Genomic DNA, 26,638 nt, shown 5'->3' with positions numbered 1-26,638 from the left:
ACTTTGAGATGTACTGCTCAACAGGACCATGGAATGGTACATTTTTTCAGTTTAAACAGTTGATATGTTTTTATTGTAAATAAATCATTTCACTTCATTGGTCATTTCGTTTTTATTTAGCATTATTTAGCATCAAAGCTACCTTTTTGGGGGGGTGGGGGGGATTGGGGTTGTACAATATAAAGCGCCTTGAGGCGACTGTTGTTGTGATTTGGCGCTATATAAATAAAAATCAATTGAATTAAATAAAATTGAATACAAATAACCAACCAACCATACTGCTGTCAAAGGGTTTCTCTGAGAAAGGAGGTGCACAGGTGTTCCTAATAAAGTGCTGTGTTCAAGGACAGAGGTAAAATATTCGCCTCCATAAAAGAAAAGAAGAAAGAGAGGATGCCAAGTTCTTCTTCTCACTGATATGAAATCCCAACCTTGGAACAGATGAAAGACAGTGTATGACTTGGACTGATTATTTAAAGTGTTTTATTTTGTCTTCATCTACTGTCTGGTTACCCAGCTCAGCGCTGGGTAATCACAGGGTACTGAACTGTGACCTCGTCTGGAATTAACACACTGCAGCACCTTTGCGCGCTTTACATCATCCCGTCCTCTTCTCCGTGGGCGCCAAACCCACAGACAGTACGTTACATAACGCTGGGGTGGAAATACCACGGCTCAATGAGTGGATTCCCGCGGGTTTGAGACCCGTCGCCGTGGATGCAGTGAGTCATCGTTCCAGTGACGTCACACGGGCTTGCGCAATTTGCGGAAAAGCGCGCGCAGATTTGAGAACTCAAGCCTCCGTTATGCCGGCTTCACGTGGACTGTGAGCGTGAACAGCTGGAGCTGGGTGGAACCCAGGAAAAGTTACTGGACAGCGTGAGAGCTGTGGCGGGATGTATTAAATAAAGTCCGCCACCCCCAGTTTTAAATTTAGTGAATGAAACTGTGTGAAGCACCCTTATGCGTCATGTTACGCTTTCACTCTTAGCTACAATTTCCAGTATTAGCACGGCTTTCAGACGCTTTCAAGAGCCTGCACACAACTTTATCAATAGCACAAGGACATCATTGTTTGGATTGGTTATCTATCCTGCTGAAAGGGTTAAACAATCAGTCAACCTATTACATAACAGCCTCTTAGTGAACCTCACGTTCAGCAGCAAAGGAGGAACATTACGAGGACATGAACCTGCCATAGGCTGCTTTTTTTTTTTTTTTTTTTTTTAAATCCTGACTTGTTGACACATTGGGAACAGTATTGGCAAACGGGAAGAGTAATAACCTCCTCAGTCCTCTGATTGCTCCTCTACTCAGCTAATCTTCTTCGAAAGTCAATATTATAAATTGTGTTGATTAATGCCTGTAGTCACCTTCGTGAAGTAATAGTTTAGAAATAAAGAATTTTAAAAAAAAAGAAAGTCAATATTAAAGCCTCTGCTTTATTTATAAAAGATATCATTATTTAAAATTTTAGTTGGCTGAAGGGGAATTTTACATCGAATTTAAATACTAAAAAGCTTTTTTTTAAAAAGACCCTTTGTGCATTATTTATTACATAAACGACGACAAATATGGGGAAACCTGTACTAATGTGGAGTTTGAACTACCTGAAGTGAAACCGTGAAACAGAAAATGATGTTCAACAAATCAGAAGGAAAAAATCCCAACAGCGCCTCCAGGTGGACGTGGATTCAACAGGTTGCTCCGAGTGAGCTTTTTGTTACGGTAAATGTTGTCTTCTTCTTTTAAGGGTCACCACTGTGGATCTGTCTCCATCTCACTAACTCGCATGCCCTCCTTCAAGAATCTTCTCTCAGGTTTTCCTCTTTTCCTTCTTCCTGGCAGCTCCATATTCAACACCTTTGGTCCAAAATATCCTCAATCCCTCCTCCGCACACACCTAAACCCCCTCAGTCTGGCCTTTCAAACTTTGTCTCCAAACAGCTCAGCCTGAGTTGTCCCTTTGATGGACTCCCTAATCTCATCCATTCTGCTCCGCTTTCCCACTTCCAGCTCCATCATCTCCAAACCACACCCAATAGCAGGTCTCACTACCATCCCTTTCACTCTTGCTGAATCCTATCAAAAATGACCCGACACTCATCTCCACCTGCTCCACCCTTCCTGCACTCTGTTGCTCTGAATATTTGACCCAAGGCGTTTAAACTCATTTACCTTCATTACACTGCTTATAATGAAGAGAGAGTTGGTTCAGAGTTATATTAAATGCAAAAAAGTAATACTTGCAAATGAAAATAAAGCTATGACAGCTATTTTCTAGCTAGCTAGCTTCTTAAAGGGACGTCTACTTAAATTCAGCTAAAACAATGCTCTGGGCTTCTTCACACATCAAGAGCGCCCTCTGGTGGGGGTTAAATGCTCAAAGTACACTGGTACTTTATTAATCTCAGGAAAGGTGTGAGAAATAAAATAGAAAAAAAAACAACTTTTTTTTTTTTTTTAAACCAACCAGTTTTAATTGAGACAATTTCACATAGTATCAAACAAAAGAAAAAATGAAAAACTTCACAGACAAAAATCTGACCTCTGCTCCTTATACCTATTTTGATTCACTGGACAGATTTGCATTTGAAAGGGCTGTCTTTTTTTTTTTTTTTTTTTTTTAAATAAACAAAATCAGCCAACCACTAACAGATGGAAAACTTCATTATGAAGAGTGTAGCAAGAAAAAACATAGTTGGCTTACAAACAAACAAGAAGGGATTCATCCCATTTTTCTTTTTTTAAAAAATGCTGACATTTACACAGTGAAAAATGACGGACTACTCACACGATGTCTAACTACACAGAACATTCTTCAACAAAAAACAAGAAAACAAAGCTCAAAGATTAACTGGTGAACTGGAATGCTGGGTGGCACTACTGTTTCAGGACCAGCAAGACAGACGTGGCACAGGTGAGCTATTGCACCTGTACACGCCCAGTCACTGTATTTGAAAGTCACCACAACAGGAAAAAGGGAGGGACACTAAAATGCTCGATTGTTGTTGTTTTCTTTAAAAAAAAAAAAAAAATCATGAAATAAATGATGAAAAAAAAAAAGAAGAAAACAAAAAACAAAAAACAAAAGTGACCTCACGGCCATGATGAGTCCATCATATCAAACGGGAAAGCCCGTAAAACCGTTCATCTTCAGCTCCCTTTACACCTGGCAGACCTCTTATCTTCTGCCATTAGACCTGGAGCGGCTGTGAGGGAGAACAAGACAAAAAAGAAATACATTTCAGCTCATTACTGCATTAAAGCACCCTTCACCAATCACAAACAATCAAATTGGGTTTTAAATGCACCTGAAATGTGTTTGTGGGAGTTTGTGCTGCGTATAATACCACACCCACACACTCGATGCCAGATTCATTAATCGTGTGACCAAAAGCAGCAGACTGATGTCACACATACTCACACACACAGCTCCAGCTGAGTGGTTATTGATCAGTTTACTCTGAGGCGGACACTCTGGGTCATACATCTCTTTACTTTCAGCAGAGAAACAGGTGCTGCCACCAAACACCCTATGATAAGCTATCATCACAATACTTCACTTACATTGCAATAACATATACTGCAATTTATCAGCTCTTTTTTTTTAATTTCAAAGCTCAAAGCCTACTTTATCTAACTGGATAAAACAGATATCAACAAACTTGCAACACTCAAGTTTTGGGCAACCATTTAGTCACCGATAATTGCAATAAGTCGTGTTTTTTTTTTTTTGGGGGTAAGAAAGTGGCTGTCCTGTTTTTTTATTGGTGTGATGGAGACATTCGCTTGCTCTGGATTAGGAAGCAGCTTTGACAGGAGTATCCGGTGTTGGATGGCTTGTCAGTCGAGCTGACTTTATCTCAGTTTGGTCAGCTAAGAACCAACACTGTCACTGTACATTAATATCACAATATTTTATTTAAATAAATAATGTTTGTCTATTTGATGAATCGCTAAGAGCCCTACTCTAATGGACTGAAATAATCTTCAGACAGTTCAAGGTGTACAAGTACCTTCTTGATCGAGAGAAAGATCTCGAAGGTTTGTGGTTCCTGTCCCGGGAGAGGGACCTCTCTCTCCTCCTGTCTCTGGAGAAAGACCTGAAGAAGAAAAACATCCCATTATAAATTTTTTTAGAACCTTTTTAGAACGTTTTTTTTTTTTATAACAAAAACAGTTTAACCAAAAGCTAGATATATTTAAAAAGATGGTGGTTTGATTTCAAATGACATTTAATTTAGTGTAAAGATGCACGTAAACAAGGTCTGAAATCTGTAAACATGAATGTAGTAAGTGTGCATATGTACACACTCAGTTTTCACTTAGTGTGAGCCGACTCCACTTTGCCTTCCACATTCTATCAATTAGCACAGAGCTTACACTGCATCACCACAGAAACAGCAACAAAGCTTCAAACAGGCTGTAAAGTTAAACAAGCTCCTCTGCAAAAAACATTTCAGCTTCCACTAGGGATGGGTATCGTTTAGGTTTTATCCGATACCGGTGCCAAACCGGTACTTTTGAAACGGTGCCGGTGCTTAAACGGTGCTCAAACCGGTGCTTAAAGAATGGAGAACACAAACTTTGTCCAAAAACCTCTCATGTTTAGCTGTTTTTTTGTAAAAAGATAACAATGTTAGCCTTTTCTGCAGCTATAGGGCATATATGGTCTCACTCTTGACTGGAAGTAGTGCTTAAACAATGGAAAAAACACAAACTTCCCATATGGAAAAGAAATAGTAAAAACTTATACAAGACTTGCATAACATGTGGCCTACTTCATATAGTGAATCATTTAAGGCTTATATGATTCACTCATGAAAGTGGCCACTTTCTCATTACTTTCATATATTGTTTTAGTAAGTATCCAAAACATACAAGTTTCATTTATATAATTTTTCAAGGGATCTTATATCTGTTTTCACTCTTGTATGCTTTTCATACAAGTTTCACACAAGACAGATACAAACTTTATAAGATTTTTATATATCTTTTACATATGGGTTTGTCCAAAAATCTCTCATGTTTAGCTGTTTTCCACTCTTTCTTTGGTCATTTTAGCCTTTTTGGCCAGGGTGAAGGGAGTATTTGCCATCAAACAAGAAGACAGCCGCATGTAACTACGACGGTGTTTGCTAGTTCACCTTACATGCATTAATGTGATAATGTGGTTAGCGTACTCAACGTTAATTACACACGAACAACATGAAGCTACTCACGCAGAGGAGAACGGCTGCTGCCGCCATCATCATCCGTCATCATTTCTGCTACGCTGACAGGGCTAGGGGCCAGGACTCTACTCTTTTGGGGGGGATGTTGCTAACTCCAGGTCTGCTAACAGGCACCACACCCGCAGTAGATGTGCGGTGTGTGAGGTCTTGCAGCAAGCTATCAAACACGGCGCATTTCTCGGCTTTAAAAAAAAACGCTATGCGTCGCCAGGTGTTTCATCAGATTTGAGGTGTTACCTTCTTTGACAGTATCACAGTATCAGCTTAAAGCACTTGTTGCAGGCTGCTGAGTTTGCACCTTTTGCTGTGAAGTACAGCCAGACTTTTGACCGCTTCGCCTTGGGCATTTTTAATCTGTAGCTCTGCTCTGAAAGAACGTACGTACCTGGCCCCGCCTACTATCCTCGGAAACGTAAAATGATTGGCTAGAATTGGCTCAGGAAAAAAAAAAAAGCACCGAAATAAAGCACCGAAATGTGCGCTGCTTTTCGGTCTGGTTACTACCGCTTATGTCAGAACCGGTGCCATCATGGCACCGGACACCGGTACCCATCCCTAGCTTCCACACAGGTCAGGTTTAGTGCAACACTTCTGCATCACACAGCTAAATGCTACAAATAAAACGCATGCATACACAATGCTGAAATTATAGAGTTAATCTCATGCAGCGTGAAAGCTAACTTGCCTGCTACGGCTGCGGCTGAAGCTCCTCCTGCGTGGGGATCTGCGCATGGAAAATACAAACGTGTTAAGGGCAAAGACAGATGGATTGATCACTGTGTAGAGCTCCACATTATTTACTCCTTTTCTTACACAGGGCTCCCTCAGCACAGCCCTTTGGCTATCTCAAGAACTCAAAATGGAAGTAAACGACTTGGGTGTTTTTCCAAGGAAAACAAATACTTCAACCAGAAAACAGAAGTCACTGGCAGTGGACCCAGCACATAAAGATGGCAGGTGCAGAGGAAACCCCCTCTCACCTTTCCCACAGTAACATGTGGGCCTTTCAATAAAGTTCAATTATATTTCAGTCTAACTTTGAAATGCAGATTAGGATTTGTCCCTTGATTCATAAGCAGTAGATTCAGAGCTCTGAGGCATGAAACACCAGCAGGATTTTCATCTTAAGGTAATTTGATATCGTACTGTGGATCGGCTCTGATGTGGGGAATCAAAAACCCAGCACACCATTTGGGCCACCATCTGTATGAATTCAGTCCACTGCACTTTAAGGGAAAAATGTACAGAAATTGGTACCAAAATTTATTTTTCACAGGGAATAAGCCTCGTGAAACAGCCAGGCTAAGATCTCAAACCGGGAACACACACACACACACACACACACACACACACACACACACGAAAAAAAGATCTGATATTCATAGGGGGTGTTTAAGGAAAGTTTTGATGTGACTTCATAATTCTGCTCAGAGCCCCAAGACATACCAGATGATTATCTATCATCGAAATCTCTGGAAACATGATGTTCCAGATATTTGATGTTGGTCCATCCCCCTTTGAAACAAGGACTACAGAAATGGTGGACGACAAAATGACAAACTTATGATCAAAATAATAATAATAATAAAAAAAGAACAACCCTTTTAAACCAGCTGTCTCTTCACTTTTAAAACTGTAATCAGCAGTGTACTGAATGAAGCAGGAAAACTTACTAGTATTTTTGGTTTTCAACAAGCTAGAAATGACGAAAGGGAGGCAGACTGTCGGCCGGGTGGGTAGAATTGGCTGAATAGGACTGGCCAGATGCTGCAAGGTGATTAGGTGGCAGGCAGATGGGGGCTGGCTGTGGCTTTTTTCCTGCTTTAATTGGTTAGCCGAAGGCTGCTGCTGGCAGGTTGTAGACATTTGGGAACGTAATACGCTGATTGGTCGGGAATGTGAGGTGGCCGCTGCCGTTTGGGTTAAGGTTGAAGGAGGAGGAGGTTGAGAACGGCATGCTGAGGAACCAATGGGCTGGTGCAACCTGACGACTGGCCATGCCTGGGTCATGTGACAGCACCAGCCAAGCTGATTGCGGCCCGATGATCAGCAGTCACATGATGCTGAAAGAGGACTAGTTGATTGACTCAGAGGGTGGTGAGAAGAGGCATGGTGGTGGCTCTGCAACGGGTTCATTCTTATTAATATAGATGAAAAATAAAAAGCATCCTCAAACAAAAAGAAAAAAATTTGCATCACATTTGGCACTTTTATTCCCCCCAAAACGTATACTTATACTTAGCCTATACTTTTACCGACTGCCTAAATCTGTTTCCCCACACCCATTTTTGCCTTTTTAAAACAGTTCAAATGAGACTGCACAAAAATGTGCGTTTCAAAGGAAGCATTTGTGCCTTAAGTATAACCTAGGTCTTGCAGACCACACTTTAGATGCCTCAGAAACAGAAAGGCAGCCCTCTCTACATTCTGAAATAATGCCCCTTTTTCCACTATATGATGGTGAATGACTATCTGTGTGGCTCCTTCCATAAAATGACCATTAATGTCAATGAAGATGAATCTGCAAGCCTTAGGCATTGCAACACCCACAAATATATAATCACCAGAAAAGGTCACAAACACTAGAAATACCTACACTGGAAACCCAAATGCAATTAAAGGGAACTGTACTGTGGGCAAGAAAGTTGAACCGGTAAGTGACCAAGCAAGAATAAAGTGCAGAATAGATTGGTTATCGTGTCCACTGGCCAACAACAACATGTAGGTCACCTGCGTCTGGGTGGTGGGCTACGCCGCCTGTAGTCGTCTCGGTCTCTAGGACGCCTGCTCCATGAAGGGGGAGCACCCCGAGTGCGGCTACGCTTCTCGCCAGTAGATAGCTCCACACGCACCCGACAGCCACACAAAGTCCTGCAAAAGAAAAAAACAAAACAAAACAAAACGAAAAAAAAAAAAAAAACATGAAAAGAAAGTATTTTTCCTCATTTCCAATAAAATGACGTACTTAGCACACTTCAGTGGGCCATTATTTGAATGTCTGAATAGTCTAAATGTCTGCTAATGTAATAGATGTGATGACCAATAACACATTATCTTTGTTAAAAGTGTGACTGCATGAGAAGAGCTCTCCTTTCTGCGGAATGGGAGCAATGTACTGAACTTGGAGGAAAGAGTAGTACTGATCCAATAGCAATACTTTAATTTAAGTAGACTATTCATGTGGATGCAGCGTTCTTCCCCTGAAAACGCCATGTCCAGATGAACAGAGTCCACTTTCCTGACCTGGATGATTGAGCATGCATAAAAACACTTGAATAGATTGCCACCTACCTTCCATCAAGCTCCCGCACGGCATCAGTTGCATCTCTGGGATCTTCGAACTCTACAAAGGCAAAGCCTGGGGGGTTCCTGGCCACCCAAACACTCCGGAGAGGACCATAGTAGCCAAATGCTCTTTCTAACTCTGTCTTGTTTCCATTGTTGCCGAGATTTCCAACGTAGACCTTGCAGTCAAGGGGACAGTCACGATGCATGACTGTATCTGAAAAATGAGCAGAATAATATTAATGTTTTAGCTCAAAGACAAAGACTGGTCACACTCTCTCTCGCTCAGCCATGAACCACAGTGCAATACATGCTGCCTAATGACCCACAAACGAATAGAGAGCTTGGCCTACTTTCTGCGCTGGATTTGCAGGTTATGCTAACGGAAGCTAAAACAAGCAAAAAAAACATCCAGACGAAGCGAATCCCAAAATACCTTAGTTAACTCGTTTGCTTTATATCTCCAACTATATTGTTGCATATTCGACGCTGCACTGTGTTTCGAAGCTAATGATAGCTAACAGCTTATTTACGGGGAGCTAAAATGGCTGCCGCCTACCGAGGCCTACTCAGCGGTAGCGGCACTCGGCTAGCAGCCGCAGAAATTTATACTATACATTCACATATGTGAAGTAAACTCACAACAGGTCGTTTTACAAACATATTACAACACAATAAGTTGAAACGCTACCGTTTTAGATGTAAATATCAGCTCAGATGATCGATTGTGATCCGGCTAAATTGTGCCTTTTCGTCTTCGGTGGAAAATGGCGTGACGTCAGTGGAGTAACGGGATGCCACTTCCGAGAGGGCGGGGTTAATGTCGCCTCCTTCCTTTGCCTAACCCCCACCCCCGCAGCTACACTTCTGTGCAAAAGTCTTGAGCCGCGATTTGTCCAAGTTTATACATTTACCAGCGCTCAAGGAAAAATTATGTTACTGTTACTAACGAGTTACATAGCATAGTTAAATTGATGTAAAGTATTTCTTCAAATGATATTGAGAGAAATAGAGATATTTGAACTAATAAAGGTAAATAAATTGTACTCTGTACAATAAAGCACTTTAGGACTCTTCTTCTCTCGGTTGCTCCCTTAGGGGTCTCCGCCACAGTGGTCATCTGGTCATCTGTCTTCATTTCACCCTATCCCTGGCCTCCAGCCCTCATCATGCTCTACTTCACTACATCCATGAATCTTATCTGTGGTCTTTCGCTTTTTCTACTGCGTTACACCTTCATTTTCAACATCCCTTGTAAAATATATTCACTATCCCAACTCTGCACGTCCAATCCATCTCAGCCTTGCCTCTCTAACTTTGTGTCCAAACCTCTTCCACCAGCTCCCTACCCTCACTACTGATCACAATGTTGTCTACAAACATTATAGTCCACATAGACTCCTGTCTGACCTCATCTCTTAGCCTGTCCATCACTCCTCCAAACGAGAAGGGACTACATTGCCGATCCTCTGATGTAATCACCCGCCCACCTTGAATCCATCCTTCACTCCTACCACACACCTCACCCCTATTTTGCTGTCCTCGTGTCCTGCACCAATCTCACATACTCACCTACTTTTTTTTTTTAACAACCCTGACTTCCACATACAGTATCATAGTTCGTCTGTCTATACCCTTTCTGATAAGTGACAAGGGTGATAATTCGTTGTGACTGCAAATGCAAAATATCACTTTATTATTACTGAGATACTAATGTATAAATGTAATGCATATTGGAAAACAGAAATTTTTCTGTTTTTGAAAAGAGTAAGTTGTGGCTAATAAGATAACTTCATCATTCAGAAAAGAAGTGGGAAAAAATAATAAATAAAACGTGTTATGGTTGTATTTCCTTGGCAAGATTTTTCTAAGATTTTTCTGCCGGTGGTTTTCCAAAATAATAGCTTGATCCACGGATAACTGATACACGTCCAATTTCCTGAGTACAAAGGCTGCTTTACTCCCTGCCAAAACAAATGAGTACACCGTATGTTCATTGACTTTATTTACAGTGTGGAATTGGGACATACTTCCTGCTTAGATCACGACTAAAATGTGGGGGAAACTGTAACTGTAAAGTTAAAGTTACATACGTCCGCCATATCTCACAAAACAGAAAGTACTATACTATAACGGGATCTAACATGTCAAATTTGGCCAAAAAGGCAATATATATACATTAAAATATAAATTAAAGGACGCGTTCATCATTCGTTGCGTGCTATCCGAGTTACCCTGAACGTAGCTTAACACGCGAGCCGCCCACTCAGTCTGTTAGTAACCGCCCACAAAGTTGGCCAGCCAGGTGACAGGAGAGCCAGCCGGGAAACAGCACGGACCACGTCCTGCCTGCGTTAAGAAGTCGACTACGTAACGATTCACAACCAAATCAAAGTCGACTAGGCAAAACCACCTGCTTAAATCCTGCGTTTATTGCCTGCTTTCACGTGTTCGCAATCTGACAGTCTCTTTTCCGTTAGCAGTTGCGACGTAACCAGCTAGCATTTCGAGGACACCCATAACATAACGCTAGCCTCTGACGTTAGAGAAAGCTCAACGGTTGGTTGTTGTATTTCTGTCCGGGCAAAGATAGATAAGCCAGCGGCGAGATGTCCGAACCTGTCGGAGAAGCGAAGCTGGAGGTGAAGCAAGCGAGCAAAGAGGTGAAGGAGAGCGAGAACGTAGCGGAAAAATATTCAGCCATGACTGTGAGCAAAAACAGCGAAATAACCATGGGAGAGCTGTCGACTGTCTTCAGCGCTGTGCCCACTCACAAACCGGTTAAAAAGGTAAGTCTGCGCCAGGTGTAAGCATAACGGCACCGAGGAGGACCGTTGGATATTAAAACAAACCTCCAAGGCTCTTTTTTTAGCGCGATAACAGCACTTTATAGGTGCTGTATCTTCTTTGTTTAAGGGTATTTGTATAGTCAGACTTAGCCTTCTTTTTGCATCTTGAATACATTTTACTAGAGCTCAAAGACTTCTGATTTTAAGAAAATATATATGGTACTAATGAGTTATATGTCACAGGGGGTTAGGGTATCTGTGGTATCATAACAGTCCACACACATTGCTATTGTGTGTGTGTGACAAGAGAATTAAAAAGTTGTTTAAACCCACATTAAGTAATTAAAGAGTCACACGTCAAGTCCCAAGCAATTTAAGCATTTTCTGCATGTCTATAATGGCTCACACCTCTAATAATAACACTAAAACTTTATAATTGTGCATTTTTATTCACATATCCCCCTTATTACAAATCCCAAATTTACTTCAAGGGTCTTTACAGTTTCAGCACACTTTCAGCAGCGGCTTCTGACCTGAATTTGCGAAACAAAACAACCACTTGTTCCCTGTAAAACTTGCAAAAATAAGTTATTTGACACACTCCAGGAACAAGGAAGAGCTGCGCCTTTCACTTTTGAGGCTGAATGGACAGTGTTTGCACACTCCATATGAGTTGCACTGAAGTGGACAAATGAACACAATGCAACAGTTTTTGCATTTGGAAAGCATATAGCTCGACATGGGGCACGGAGTCTGTCAAATGCAAGCGTCCGCATGCTCAGCCAAGAACATATTAGCTAGGCGTTCTTGTTATACACGACTGTTTCACATCCTCATACCGTTTTAGGGAGGATCTTTACACTGAAGCAGTCACTAGCTTGCAAAGTCAAGAGCCAAACATTTGACCAAAGAGTTCAAAGTTTTTGTATTGTTGGATTCAAAATAGTTGTGCTCAGTTGATATCAAGAAGAACTGGGAAATGTGAACATTGAGGACATGTTGATAAGTGTTCTTTATGACAGCACAGTTGAGCTTACTGACCTTTTATTTTAAATGTAATGCTTATGTATTCTTACATATTTAGTGAAAGACATTTAAGTTTCAAGCTTACTAATTATTTACAGTCCGAATTGGAGGGATAATGGTTAAGTCTGGGCTTCCTGGAGTTGTGATATCAGAAAGACTGTAATCTCTTTGACAGGCATTTAAAATAAAGAAACAAGTGTGATTCAATCACAGATGGCAAAGAACAATATTGTAACAGACTGGGGGAAAAGCACACACAAAAAGAAGTTTTAAGTTTTCCTTAAAATATTGCCAAATGGTATGTGCTCAGATTCATTTTTTTAATTATCTAGCCCTTACTTCACTTTTAACTTTAGGTTCCATGTGATGAATATACAGACAGATGTGTCTTCCGCCCACTACATAAAACATGACTACAAAAAAAAAGGGTTTCATTTCCTCTGGAATACATTTTTTGTTTATCAAATGGCCGGAAATCATAGTAACATGCACAGAGTCCTGATTAAATATAGTAATACAGTCTTAATACCTTTGAGTCTGTGCTAACCACGTACTCAATCATTCTGGTAAACCCCCCCAACAGCTCACATAAAACAGTATGTTTCATTCAGTTGGGCCTTGGGACCCTGAAACCTACACCACCCTGCTGAACTATGTGGTGTTTTTCACCTAAATCGCAAGAAGACTGCTCCTCATTGTCTTCTGTTACCATGGTGTTTAGCAGGTATGTGGATGGGACACCTCAAGTCAAGATAATTAATTGGAATGATGAGAATATTTCATTTACAGTTGTTCAATTCATGTTTTATTTATATAGCGCCAAATCACAAAACAGTCGCCTTAAGGTGCTTTTATATCGTAAGGTTAAGACTCAACAATCAGACGACCCCTTGAGCGAGCACTTGGCAACTGTGGGAAGAAAAACAAAAGGCAAACTGTGGAAGTAATTGTTATGCATGTATATCATTTATTGTCTAGGCTGACCTTTAAATCTGACACTTGGATAGAAAACTCCAACACATTCCAGAAACTGCTGAGGTGGGGCAATCTCTCTGTCCTCTGTTTGCATTGGAGCACCTTGAGAGTGGAAAAATTCCTGTCAGCATAAGCTTTCTTGTTGTTGCAAAAAAATAAAAAATAAATAAAGCCAAAAAAAACCCCAAACTGTCCAGGCATGAAGTTAGTTACACACAACAAAAATACCAGTCCGGTTTCTTCATCTCACAGAAATGTGTACTGTTTGCTTTAAAGGGGCACGGATAAACCCTTATCATGCAGAGAAATATTTTATTGGAGGCCAAAAAAAAAACCCAGGATGAGAGCCTGCAGCACACACAGGGAGTAGGACTGTTTCATAGTTCTGAAAAGTAATCAGTAGGTACAATTCAGACTTGCACTCATTTCACGTCAGTTGCTTAAATACCACAACAATGTGAGCAAAATGTCACACGTTTGGCTTAACACACTGTGCTGGAACCAAAGCTGGAGAGCTGGAGAGCTTTGTTTATGTTTTAAAAAGTCATATAAGGTGATTTATTTTTCATTTTTTCCTGCCATCTGTACACCCCTGCAGGCGATCAAACAACACGACAGGGAATTTTTCGATGTCAGAAAAGCAGAGAGTCGATAGTTACAATCGTTACACAAGCACGAGTCAGATGGGGTCATCGAAATCAAAATATGGCTTGAGCAGCTTAATTTTGGAACATCAGTCTTGATGATGCACTGTCTGCTGGGCTATAGCCAGACATCTATTTTTGGTAATAGACTGAAATAAGCTCACAAATTTGAGGGGGATTTTTATATTGCCAGTAATTTTCTTGGATTCTGCTCCATTCAAATCTATTAAAGTCATTATATGATACAATAAAGGCAAAAGCAGCTCTACTCTAGCTCCTGAAGGACTGTAAGAAATTAACATTTAGCTGAACCACAAGAAAATTATCACAAGACATTAAACTGCTTGTCTGTGTGTGTGTGGCTTACATTGTCTGCCCTTTTTGGGGTTTTTTTCCTTTTTTTTTTAGCAAATCCAGTTTGTGGAGGACAAGCAGGAGTTCAGCAGGTTCCCCACCAAGGCAGGCCGTCGCTCCCTGTCCCGCTCCATCTCCCAGTCCTCCACAGACAGCTACAGCTCTGGTAAGAAGGAGCCAGAATCACATGTGTGTCATTTGTGATGTAGATGCAAAAGATTTTACACTGTGTTGTATTTACTAAGCTGTACAGTGTGGAAAGGGAGGTAATGAGAGGAGTCTGTTAGGCCATTTGATGACATCAATATTCGTACATTTCTTTGTTATAGGTTTTGTGGTAATGCTTCTTTTTGTCATCCTCATCTCATTTTTACCTTCAGCAAAAATGTTTGCTTAACTTCCTGAATCTTGAGTTTGATTGGTGTTAATAAAAGAACGTCTTTTACAGCTGCATCATATACGGATAGCTCTGATGATGAGACCTCGCCACGGGACAAAACTCAGGTCAACAGCAAGGGCAGCAGTGACTTCTGTGTCAAGAACATCAAGCAGGCTGAATTTGGCAGGCGGGAGATTGAGATCGCAGAGCAAGGTCAGCACAAGGAGCGTGAAGTAATCTCAGCATTTCATTTAAGCAACATCTACTAAATTTACAAGTGTTGTGGAGGAAAACAAAACAGGAATCAAAGGTTAATGTTTAAGTAGCAACGAACAACACTGTCTCCTAAAAATAAATCCTCTTACACAACTGAAGTGTGACATTTCAAGGGTAGAATATTTCACCCTGAACATAAGGTTATTTGAAGTTATTTAGTAATGTGAGTAACCTTCTCAGTCTGTCGCTGCTGTAAGTGATATTAATTTGTTTGTAAAAAGGAAAGTAGTTGTCATGATATCACATCTCTAAAGATGTTAAGATCTCTAGCACATTGTCCATTCTTTCTTGCTTTGGATCAAAGAACTATAAGTTGTGCTTTAATAAGATGAGCCACATGGTTTTAATCGTGTCTGGATATGATACAGAGTAAAATCTTGTTAGTCTTATCAGGCAAGAGTTGGGTATCTGTGCAGATGAGTGTGATGCTGAGAAGCAGGCCTTATTAATGTGTCAGGTACAAATGTAACAACAATATTTTATAATCCTAATTTAAAACAAAAAAAAATTCATGATACATTTATAGTTTTATCTTTACTAAATTTATTAATCAGTATTCATCTGTTATAATTTCTCGGCAATAAAACATTAACATGATTCCTGCCTGTAGTATTTCCTATAACATGAAAAAAAGAGAAGGAAAATCTAGACACGATTCATAAACAGACTCTGCATTATTAAGCAACACTGACATTTGGAACCTAAAGCAGCATTTTAAAGGTCTGTTTGCTGGCAAAACGTCACTGAAGCAGATGGGAAACTTAAGCTTGTTCGCTGCTGCTGTTGCTACTGCTGTTATTTAAGCCCCGTCACACAGGCCTAGAGGCTTGCTTTATTTAAGAAATACAACACACAAACACCAATAACACTACATATTTCTACCCAAGAGAGAAAAGTAAAAACTGTATATTTCAAAGAGTCCCTTCATCCATCTTTCAAAAAATAGCCAGTAGCTCTGTATAAAGATAACTGTCTTTAACTGTTAACGGTTTAGTTCTAGTCTGTAACGCATGCTAAAAGAAAAGGATGAATTTCTTTTCTACTGCATCGTCTGCGTTGCAGTGTTTCCCACTGACTATTTTTATTATGTAATCTTGTTTTCAGATATGTCGGCACTGATCTCACTCAGGAAGAGAGCACAGAGTGAGAAACCGTTGGCAGGTGCCAAGATTGTGGGCTGCACTCACATCACTGCCCAGACTGCAGTAAGATTTGTCTTTGACATCGAGCTTCAACGCCTGAGCAAAGGCTGCACTGTGATTGTGTCTCTTCGTCATATAGGACTTTAAATCGCTATTTAACTGCTTCTTACTTTACACAAGCTCGTGCTTCCTCTTATTATTTTTTTTTTAATTAAATGAGTAAAAAGAAAATCTATTGTATTTCAATTAAAATGTATGTAGCTGGCTGTGTTCATGGGCTGTCAACAGCCAGATGATCCCAAAGAGTTAAAGATAATGTGTGTAGACGTGGGTCATGGTAAATTCATGTGTTATATAACAATAAAATACACTGTATGTTTTCAGGTGCTGATTGAGACTCTGGTTGCTCTCGGAGCTCAGTGCCGCTGGACCGCATGCAACATATACTCCACACAGAATGAAGTGGCTGCTGCCCTGTCGGAGACAGGTAAGCACAGAGATGGTGAAGAAGCTCATAGACCACGCTGGGTCTTCTAGGTGAGCTTGATTGCAAACAACATTGTGATAACAGCAGAACACGGCATTAGATAAGGCTTCTTTTTAATCTTTAATGAGCAAAGGTTTGTTCTGTTGTGTGAGCGTCTCATGGCTTTTAAAACCAAGGTTACGGTTTGTAAATGTTAAACTCATGACAGTTCATCCCTGCAGACTTAATGGGAACACATAACTCTGTCCATGTAGTGAATTAGCAGCACTCTTTATGCCCTTTATCTGCGGTTGCTATGTGATGGTCAAAGTGTGCATTAAATTTTCAGAGTAGACTCGTCATGATCGGGCAGGCTGGGGGAGTCTCAGTGATCGTGCATTTTTTACAGGGTGTCTAGTGCTCAGTTAATTATTGCTGTACATACTGTACTGGGCTGTTCATTAAACTAAAGGGCACGTAGAGAGTACAAATTTCTGCCACTATTAAACTGGTCTCAAACTTGCTTTTACACCCAGTAATCATATTGATATCATCTGTTTGGAGTGTGACACATTTCATTTGAACAAATACTATGTCATGAAAAATCTTCGGTTTCCACTGGGATGAGTGAGATATTATATCTATAATACCAGTTATTAAGCAAAGAGGTGAATTTGACTGTATTCACTGTCTTTATTTAAGACTTTATGTAGACTTGCATGCAGTTTATCCAGTTTCTGCTCTGTGAGATGAACGAGACAACATTGAAGTGGTTTCTTGATATGACGTACTGCTACTGAGATATTACCGCCCGTCTGCTATGTTTCAGGTGTGGCTGTGTTTGCCTGGAAGGGGGAGTCTGAAGATGACTTCTGGTGGTGTATTGACCGCTGTATCAACACTGAGGGCTGGCAACCTAATATGGTTGGTGGAAAACATTTTTCGGGTGCTGTACATGGACATTTCTTTTGCCAGTTGTAATATGTGAATGATGTACACAAACAGCAACGTTGAAAAGCCCCAAATAACACCAGAAGAAGAACCTGTTCATTAATAACAGTCTGTAAATATTTAATTAGATAAATAAGGAGGAAAGATAACAAATCTTTTCCTCCTGCTTATTAGATCCTGGATGATGGGGGAGACTTGACACACTGGATGTACAAGAAATACCCCAACGTATTCAAGAAGATCAGGGGCATTGTAGAGGAGAGTGTCACTGGGGTTCACAGGTAATTTATTTTTGGATATGTGGATATTTGCTTTCTTGACACAATTAGTTGCGAGCCAACATGTTTCCATCATGTTTCTGTCTAGGTTGTATCAGCTGTCTAAAGCTGGAAAACTGTGTGTGCCGGCAATGAATGTAAACGACTCTGTGACAAAGCAGAAGTTTGATAACCTGTACTGCTGCAGAGAGTCCATCTTGGATGGGTGAGTAAGCTCGGGTTTTAAATGTTTTGCTCATTTATAACAACTATTTATTGGATAACTTTAATAACAAGGTTTAAGGGGGAAAAAAGGGGGAATCCAGGAATTTTAGTCACTTTTCTAGAAGTGATAAATGAGAACATCAACTTAGAGTTTAAAACCTTTAGATATATGTGCTTTTCTTTATACAAATCCATGTCTATGTACACTTGTACTTTATATTTGAATGAATGTAGTATAAAGATTTCTCTGGCTCCAGAGGGAGCTAAGCAAGGTAATTTGTGTTGTGTTATCATTTGTCTACAAGTGGGGAAATCTGGCAGAACAGGCCCTTTATGGTCTGCTTTTCATCTCAGCATCATGTTAGTGGGTGCAAACACAATGTGCTTAAATCTCTGGATGATGGTTGATTTGGACTGCGGGTAATTCTTTTGGCTTTTGGGTCAGCCTTTCACAGGAGTGAAGAGAGTGAGGAATTAAATTGAGAAAATCTCTTTGTCCAGCTGCATCACTTGCGTTGCAAAACTGTCTCTCGTGACCACGTTGTAAAGAAAAATAGGCATATATCACAACATTAATTATTAATAACAATCATAATTGATGTTAGTGGAGGACGGACAGCCTCATATGCTGCTATCACAAAGAATGTTGCCATTAAAGATTTAAACTTGATTTTTAAAGAGATGTTACGCTTGTAAAAACTTGTCTAGTGTGAACATTGCAGACTCTGCAGTCCCTGAAACAGCCTGACAGCACAGTTACATTTATAACCCTACTGTTATTTGGCAGCATAAAAGGTCTAGTGTTCTTTAACAGTGTGTGCACATTTCTGCATGGGAACAGTGCTTGCTCTGCTTTTCTGTGCTTACTGCAGAAAATTTATTGCTGTTCCTCTGGATTAATTATAAGCAGGTACAATGTTGTCTAGTAGCAGGTGTTCCATTATGAGATTGTAATTATATTTCCTCAGTTAGTGACCAGGGCTAACTGAGAAAATTACCTTCCACATTACTGTGGAAGGTAATGTTAATTTAATTTGAAGTGGGCTTGTATTGGAAGCAGGTCTTATTTTCTAATACCCTCTATTTGACAGGTATAATTTGTCATATTTTTGGTGCCTTGCCTAATCAGCTTGTTGCCTTTATTAAAGTTATTGCACTATAATGAATATTGTGGAGAGCAGTGAGTCACTTCTGAGGAGGATCGGTGAAGTGGCTTGAATTTCTCTGCACACAAGATGAGGGGCTCACTTTTCATGCCTGCAACTCTGCTGAGGGATTGTTCTCAACCCAGAAACCCACTGCACTCCTGCTGTCGCAGCTTATTTAGTCTAATATGAATGACTAACTGAATTATATAAATATAATGGGACCAACATGGTAACTTGCTATAAAGGACTGTGTGTAGGATGTTTTTATTGCATGTTGCATGGAACATTACATGATATTCTGCACAGAAACCATAAATACATGATTAAAATAGCTCTGTAGGACACATCTGTAAATTTTTTCAAGTCTTAATACTACTATCCTACGAAAGAGTCTCAGTTCTGACGCTAGTATCCAATCTCATTGAACACTATCCAGAGCTTGTGACCATGTGTTCAGGGTAGGAATGAGGATCGACCTGCTTTCACACTCAGCTCTGTCTTTAGCACAGCAGACCGGGACAGTGTCAGCATCACCGAACACATAGACTCAATCAGTCGGTCAAACTCCCACATTCATGAAGAAGACCCTGAGAGACTTAAACTGCTCCATTTGGGGCAACAAAAATTCCCAGGACAACATGGCTCTTAGGGTCACTGGAGCACACAAGCACACAGACTCCAGTGTGACAATGTGGCAATTTTGGATATATTACAGGGACTTTTGGTACAAGCAGTGCCAAATAACATTTTACTGTGTGCCATAATTTTGCAAACACTATTAAAGATTGTCAGTTTTGTTTTCCAATTCTACAAAATGTGCTAATTTTGTGTCTTAAACGTCTGTAGTTTGAAGAGAACGACAGATGTCATGTTTGGAGGCAAACAGGTGGTCGTATGTGGTTACGGCGAGGTGAGTTGTTTCCTTTTTAGATTATCATTCCGCAGTAATCATAATCGCATAGATGTGAAAATGTGTGAGACATTTTAAACCTGCCCTTTAAACTCTTTTGCTTAAAAAACAAAAGGATCTGTAGTTTGCCATGTAGTATCTACGTTATTTTGTCTTTTTAGGTTGGAAAAGGTTGTTGTGCTGCTCTGAAAGCATTGGGAGCCATTGTCTATGTGACAGAGATTGATCCCATCTGTGCCCTGCAGGCCTGGTGAGGAAAACATGATGAATCTATCGAGCGATATGAACAGGAAAAAGCTGCAGAGATAAAACCGAGCTGTCCAGAAAACTGTTCGTGTTAATTATCTAACAAAGATATTTTTAGATGTTATGGAAAACTAATGATCAGCTTTAACTCAAATGCACTACACACCCTTTAGTTGAATTGATTTGCTTGTCAGTAAAAACAGATTTTCCAGCCTGTCACTGCCCAGGCCTGAGCTGAATGCGGAATCTCTTCCTTCTTTTGTGTGTAAATAGCATGGACGGATTCCGAGTGGTCAAGCTTAATGAAGTCATTCGCCAAGTAGACGTCATCATCACATGCACTGGTAACTACATTTAATACAAAATTGTTGTACTCACTGACATTTTTTATAGCTTTTTAATATAACATAAGAAGTTTTAAGTTCATGGAATTTTCCACTGCTTCTTAGGGCTCCAGAGCGTTTATTTCTCCTGTAATGGATGAGGATGGTATATTTGTGCCTTTCTGTAGGAAATAAGAACGTGGTGACCAGGGACCAGCTGGACAGAATGAAAAATGGATGCATTGTCTGCAACATGGGACACTCCAACACTGAGATTGATGTGGTAAAATAGTGCTTTAAAGTATGATGGTAGAATTTAAAATTTAATACCACGATTATAACCAGCAGAAACAAACATATAAGTAAAGATCAAATAAATATTCTGTAATTTTAAATGATCATAAAACGAGGTTTACTTGTGTTCTCGTCTCATCTAGGCAAGTCTGCGGACCCCCGAGCTGACCTGGGAGAGAGTCCGCTCTCAGGTGGATCATGTCATCTGGCCTGATGGCAAGAGAATTATCCTCCTGGCTGAGGTGACTGCCTGTGTCTGTGTGCCTTCGCTTATGGATTTGCGTCAGTTATAGCTACACAACATTAAACTGCGTTACAGCTATGCACGTGTGATCTCAGGTTGATAGCATCCTTGTTAATAAACAGTGTTGATCCAGTCCGATCCATTCTCCTCTTTAATGTGCTGTCATATCAAATCACTTTCAGCTTACGCTAGACTGTAACAAATGTGCTCTAGACCTTTGATTAAATTACTTTTTAAAGCCTGTGATAACATGTTGTTTTTTGTCCAATAGGGACGTCTCCTGAACCTCAGCTGTTCCACTGTCCCTACCTTTGTGTTGTCCATCACAGCCACCACTCAGGTAACACGTAATTGCATGCTGATGGCAGCTGAAGCCAGACCATATTTGCTGTTGATGTCTGGTGCAGATAGCAAAGTACATAGAACTCGGTGTGTTCCCCCCCCCCCCCCATTTTCTGTAATTAGATGGTCGTCCTGGCAGATAAGCTCATTTACTGACCCAACATCTACACGCTGTTTCTGCTCATAGATGCGCTCTCTCATTATAATCAGTAGTTCTTAATTTAATCCTGCGCTATTCATTAAATTCATGATTTGCAATTACATTTCAGCAGTGTTACTGATGTATGTTTTCAGGCTCTGGCACTCATCGAGCTCTACAACGCTCCAGAGGGACGGTACAAGCAAGATGTTTACTTGCTTCCCAAAAAGATGGGTAAGGATTTAAATACTTAACCACTGCCTGTATTATTTACACGTTGAAAGCCGACAGGCATTATTTATGGACGGCTGCAAGAATGGTGTGCATGAACTGACAGATACACATCTTCTGTGTGTGCGCCCATTTCTTTCTTATTAAAGGATGTCTTTGTTTTTCAGATGAATATGTTGCGAGTCTGCATCTGGCCACGTTTGATGCCCACCTGACAGAGCTTAGTGACGAGCAGGCAAAATACCTGGGTCTGAATAAGAATGGCCCTTTTAAACCCAATTACTACAGGTACACTTTTGCACATATTAAAATTTTGAAATGGGGAAATATTTTGAAACTTTTATTAACTTATTGTTATTGCACTAGGTTGTTTGCCAACACATAAACATTTTTTAAGAATTGTTTCATTCACATTATCTGTTTTTGTTGTTGTTGTTCACAGGTATTAGTCTGTCTCACCTGAGAACAACAGCATGTGGACGGTTCCTGATTAGTACCCGATTTCCAGGCAAAATAATGATTTGTGTATTGTATTTTTTACCCTTCATGGGATGCATAGCTCATTTACTTGTATTTTAGTGACTGTAGAAAGTTTTGCTGCTTTACCAATGGCACCCAAGCTGGCTATGAAAAGTGAAGTGTAAGCACTCTGCTTATGTGAGATAACACATGCAAAAAAAAGGAAAATATATGATTTTTTTTTTATTGCATGTGTTTCCATTCTGAAAGCTGTTGAGTATATCAGCATATTGTGCCAAATGACTGTGAGAGGAGGGTTGTGGTTGTTCAGAAATATTAGTTGTTAAACATGTTAAACCCACACGGAGCACTATTTTTGTATAATCATTCACTCCATGTACTGCAAAACAGTCACTTAAAATGCCAAACCCAGGAATCTCAGGAGCTTACTGTGCTTTTTATGCACTTTTAGCTCCTTGTTTTGGCATTCTCATCAATATTGTGCTTAAAACTGTTTGCAGTCTTTTCCTTAAAAAACAGATAAGCCAACAATTGCAAAAAAAATGTGACATGATTTAAACTCCTGGTTGTTTTTTTTTTTTTTCTATCTCAGGAGTAGGTGGACCAAATCGGAGTTGAAAGGCCAGTCGATATGAGACTTATTGTTACTTTTAAACTAGCCAGTGATTTGGCATTAATCAGATGTCAAATCAGTTTTTCCTGTGTATCTGCTGAGTAGGCAATCGTTTGCTTACAGATGAGCCATAATAACCTGATGAGCTGACTGTAAATCAAAGTTTTGTTCCTCTGAGTATTTTTACTGTCCAGCGGTCAGAAATTGCTCTGTGCTGCTTTAAACGTTTCTTCCTGCTTTGATATTAAAGCACTTAATCACCTTATACATTCCATACACAAGATACACTCCTGTTGTAGTATCCTCACAATTAGTGCTAACCTTCACTGGGCCTAACAGAAACATAAGCGCTTGTTGAGCAGAGCAAATGTAAGAGCTTGTCATATTTTTTTCTTGAAAAAGAACTTGTCCATTTATGAGGTTTTGGTGTCTGGTGAGAGTTATATCTGTACCTCAGGGCATTCAAATATCTCTAATTATTTGTAAATATATGTCAATGCATCTGCACTATCTAATCTTAGTATTCATGCGTAATCTGTTGGTTTTGAATTGAATATTTACAGCATGTCTGTAAATTGGAGGGATATAATCGTGTCTGTGATCCGTGTCATTTGTCAGGTTTAGCTGTTCAGAGTAAATTGAATTTGGCGGTTATGTTACATACAGCACATTTATACTGTACATACAGCAGCCTCTGATGAGCTGCTCTCGTAATGCCGTGTCTTGTTAGATTTGTCTCAGGACTCTGTTAAAGAATGCTAACAACAGAAAAGTAACTGTCGTTTCCTAAATGCTCTGGGACTAGACATGGATGAGCTTTGTTGTATTAGCTTTACCTCCTATTATCTTGTGGTATTACAGTTATTTTAATCCAACACAGTATGTGTGTTTCCAGAAGATTATGATCATTTTAAAGGCTTACGCACTGTGAGGCGTAAATGTTTGTGAGGCTTGTTAAATGCAAATTCACATTTTACTCTGTTATATTCACATGTGATATTTTTTTAAACAGTGGGCACTTTGGATGACTGAGTTGAGTGACTCATTTTATGTCTAAACTAGGTATTACACAGATAGTTGTATCTTGTTGAACTTGCAGCTCTTCAACACATTTCATTGTGCTGTACGAGAGGATGGTCACTAGTCATTAATTCTTTACAGTTGACATCACTGCTGTTCCTCTCAAGTGTTTGACACCTTGTTACCATTTTAAAGTAACGCTCCACATGACTGAGGATCCTGTTTCATCACCGCACTAAGCATAAACCTGAATTTATAGAAACTGCGTATTTCATTTGTGCAGTAATTTTCAATTTTAAATGAGCAGGCTGCCCCCACCTCCCAGTTACTCCTGTTGTTTATTGAATAGTAGCCTACAGTGTGCTACTGCAAAGTGCTTTTCATCTTTGCACTAACAGCTTTAAGGGCATTACAGCCAAGGAGGACATCATTTTCAGTAAAAGGAGTGCTGCAACCATGGTTACTGATCAGTTGACAGTGCCTTGTAACTCACTCAGTAATTTATATTCACATGGACCATCTGTGCGTTTTCCTTTTTATCCATGTTATTGCCCATCACAGTTATTACCCTGCAATATACAGTTATAGCTATGCAGCAAAGAATCCTCAGCCTTTCTTCTGGAAAAGTCAGTGTTTCACAAATTCCATAAAAAGTTATGCTAATAATTACTGTAAACAGTTTGAATAAGCAGCATTTTACATTCTGATATTTACCTTTTACATTTATTGTGATGGGTTTTTTTAATCTTCTCTATGTTCTTGTAATAATGGTACATTTACTTTCATAATGGCACTCGGAAAATGCTTCGCTTTATAACTAATAGTGACAGTCACTTTAACCTAGTTGTTCCTCTGTTATAGAGACAAATGAATGTTATATTACTGGCACAAACAGCTTGACTTTTGTTAAATTGAAGTTAATCAGCATACCACTGTGATTTGGAAGCTGTACATTGTTATATTTGAATACAAGGTTGTCTACATTATATAGTACCTATAATGTTTGCTTATTTTTCAACTTTGTTTCTAGTTTGTTTCATAATGTCAACTGAATACAGCTTGTTAAATTTCTCTTCACTTTCTCCTTTAATAAACTCCAGTTTAAATTTGAAAATGGCTCAGAAACATCATTTTCCTGCAGACAGACAATAAGCTTTACACAATTTGATTGAGTTTAATGTATATAGCACCAAATCACAACAACAGTTGTCTCAAGGCACTTTATATTGTAAGGTAATGACCCTACAAAGAAAACAGAAAACACCAAAAATCATATGACCGCCTAGGAGCAAGCGCTTTGGTAACAGTGGGAAGGAAAACTCTTTTAATAGGAAGAAACCTCCAGTAGAACCAGGCTTAGGGGGGGAAACCATCTGCTGCAACTGTTTGGGGATGAGGGGAGGAAGACGAGACAAAAACATGCTGTGGAGAGCCAGAAATGAATACTAACTAATAATTAAATGCAGAGAGGCATATAAACAGATAGTGAGTGTTTATTCACTCACTAAGGCCACAGGCAAAAATATGTGGGTAACAGTGACAGTGAGCCAAATGAAACAATAATTTTCTTTGTGTGTTCATTTCAATCAGAATAATCTTATTTAGGCATATGTCCCTAACTGGGGTGACTGTATGCCAGGTGGAAGAGCAGGTCATTTCTAATTGCAAGGTTGGTCCAGTCTGCATATCAAACATCCCTGAGCAAGATACTAAGTCCAAGTTGCTTCTGATGCATCCATCAAAGTATAAATGTGTGTGCATGCACTTACCTAGAAAGAGCATAGGGAAAAAAAGTGCTTGTATGAATGGGTGAACTAGTTGTGTAAAGTGCTCAGAGTAGAGAAGCGTTGAATAAGAACTAGTCCATTTACCATTTAAAAATAATGTAATTATGATGGCTACAGTTGTGATTAGAAATTTACATCTACTCATCATGGGCATGAATGATGCGGCAATTTGGGGCTTTTAATGATATCCTGTGAACAAGCCTATGATTGTAGAGCATACATCTTTAATGACTTTCCATAAACAAAAACTGGTTGCACAAGCTTTTATTTATTTGGGATTTTCTCTAATGCACACAGGGTCAAAATATTATCGTCCCTTAGTAAGTTGCACTTCGACCAGATGCTTTCGGTAGACATAAACAAGCTTTTGACATAATTCTGGCCGAATATTAGGCCACTCTTGGCAGAAATGTAGACTTCATTTAAATTGGTTGGTTTCCTGGCTCTTAAGTCAACAAGAGCCAGGAAACAGGACTTAGCTCGGGGCTTTGGGAAGTCCCTTCCAGTAGCTAAAAAAACCCCTCCCAGTTCAAATAAATAATTTAAAACAAAAAAATTACCATCACATGCATGCACCATGATAAGTGAATGCAAACCTCTGACCACAACTTCATCCATAATTTTTAAAAAAAATGCTATTTATATATTTTCTTTAATTAAAAATGTTTTGGAGAATTTTAATCATCTTTAGATATTTATCCATCACGTAGAAGAGAAGTTTCTGAGTAGTCCCGCATTAATTCTACAGTACGACAGATCCTGTGAACTTTCTTCATCCAGAATGATACCTGCTCCGACTTCTGATCTCATCATGGCGTCAGTTCGGGATTACATGAAGAGGCAGAGAGAAATTCA

At 39.7% G+C, this 26,638-nt stretch overlaps 2 protein-coding genes across 2 annotated transcripts; one reads left to right on the top strand and one right to left on the bottom strand.

The window, feature by feature from the left end:
* Positions 1-2,450: 2,450 nt before the first annotated feature.
* Positions 2,451-9,363, bottom strand: srsf3b (serine and arginine rich splicing factor 3b). Its single transcript, XM_031757081.2, has 6 exons — positions 9,214-9,363; positions 8,529-8,739; positions 7,968-8,108; positions 5,923-5,961; positions 4,020-4,106; positions 2,451-3,212 (listed from the first exon to the last, which is right to left on the bottom strand). Exons 2-6 carry the CDS (start codon positions 8,729-8,731, stop codon positions 3,185-3,187), a joined length of 498 nt encoding a protein of 165 aa, XP_031612941.1. The 5' UTR covers positions 8,732-8,739; positions 9,214-9,363; the 3' UTR covers positions 2,451-3,184.
* Positions 9,364-10,799: 1,436 nt separating this feature from the next.
* On the top strand, positions 10,800-25,110 carry LOC116333799 (S-adenosylhomocysteine hydrolase-like protein 1). The gene is made up of 17 exons (XM_031757058.2): positions 10,800-11,311; positions 14,365-14,476; positions 14,759-14,902; positions 16,070-16,170; positions 16,492-16,594; positions 17,403-17,497; positions 17,699-17,805; positions 17,891-18,007; positions 20,001-20,064; positions 20,226-20,314; positions 20,584-20,654; positions 20,822-20,916; positions 21,071-21,169; positions 21,443-21,511; positions 21,808-21,886; positions 22,051-22,171; positions 22,326-25,110. The coding sequence occupies exons 1-17, from the start codon at positions 11,132-11,134 to the stop codon at positions 22,330-22,332; spliced, it is 1,653 nt and encodes a 550-aa protein (XP_031612918.1). The 5' UTR covers positions 10,800-11,131; the 3' UTR covers positions 22,333-25,110.
* The last annotated feature ends 1,528 nt before the right edge of the window (positions 25,111-26,638 follow it).

The sequence above is a fragment of the Oreochromis aureus genome, linkage group 5, assembly GCF_013358895.1.
Source record: "Oreochromis aureus strain Israel breed Guangdong linkage group 5, ZZ_aureus, whole genome shotgun sequence".
Classification (NCBI taxonomy): domain Eukaryota; kingdom Metazoa; phylum Chordata; class Actinopteri; order Cichliformes; family Cichlidae; genus Oreochromis; species Oreochromis aureus.
Note: the sequence above shows the minus strand (reverse complement) of the source record. Positions and strands in the feature narration are given on the sequence as shown.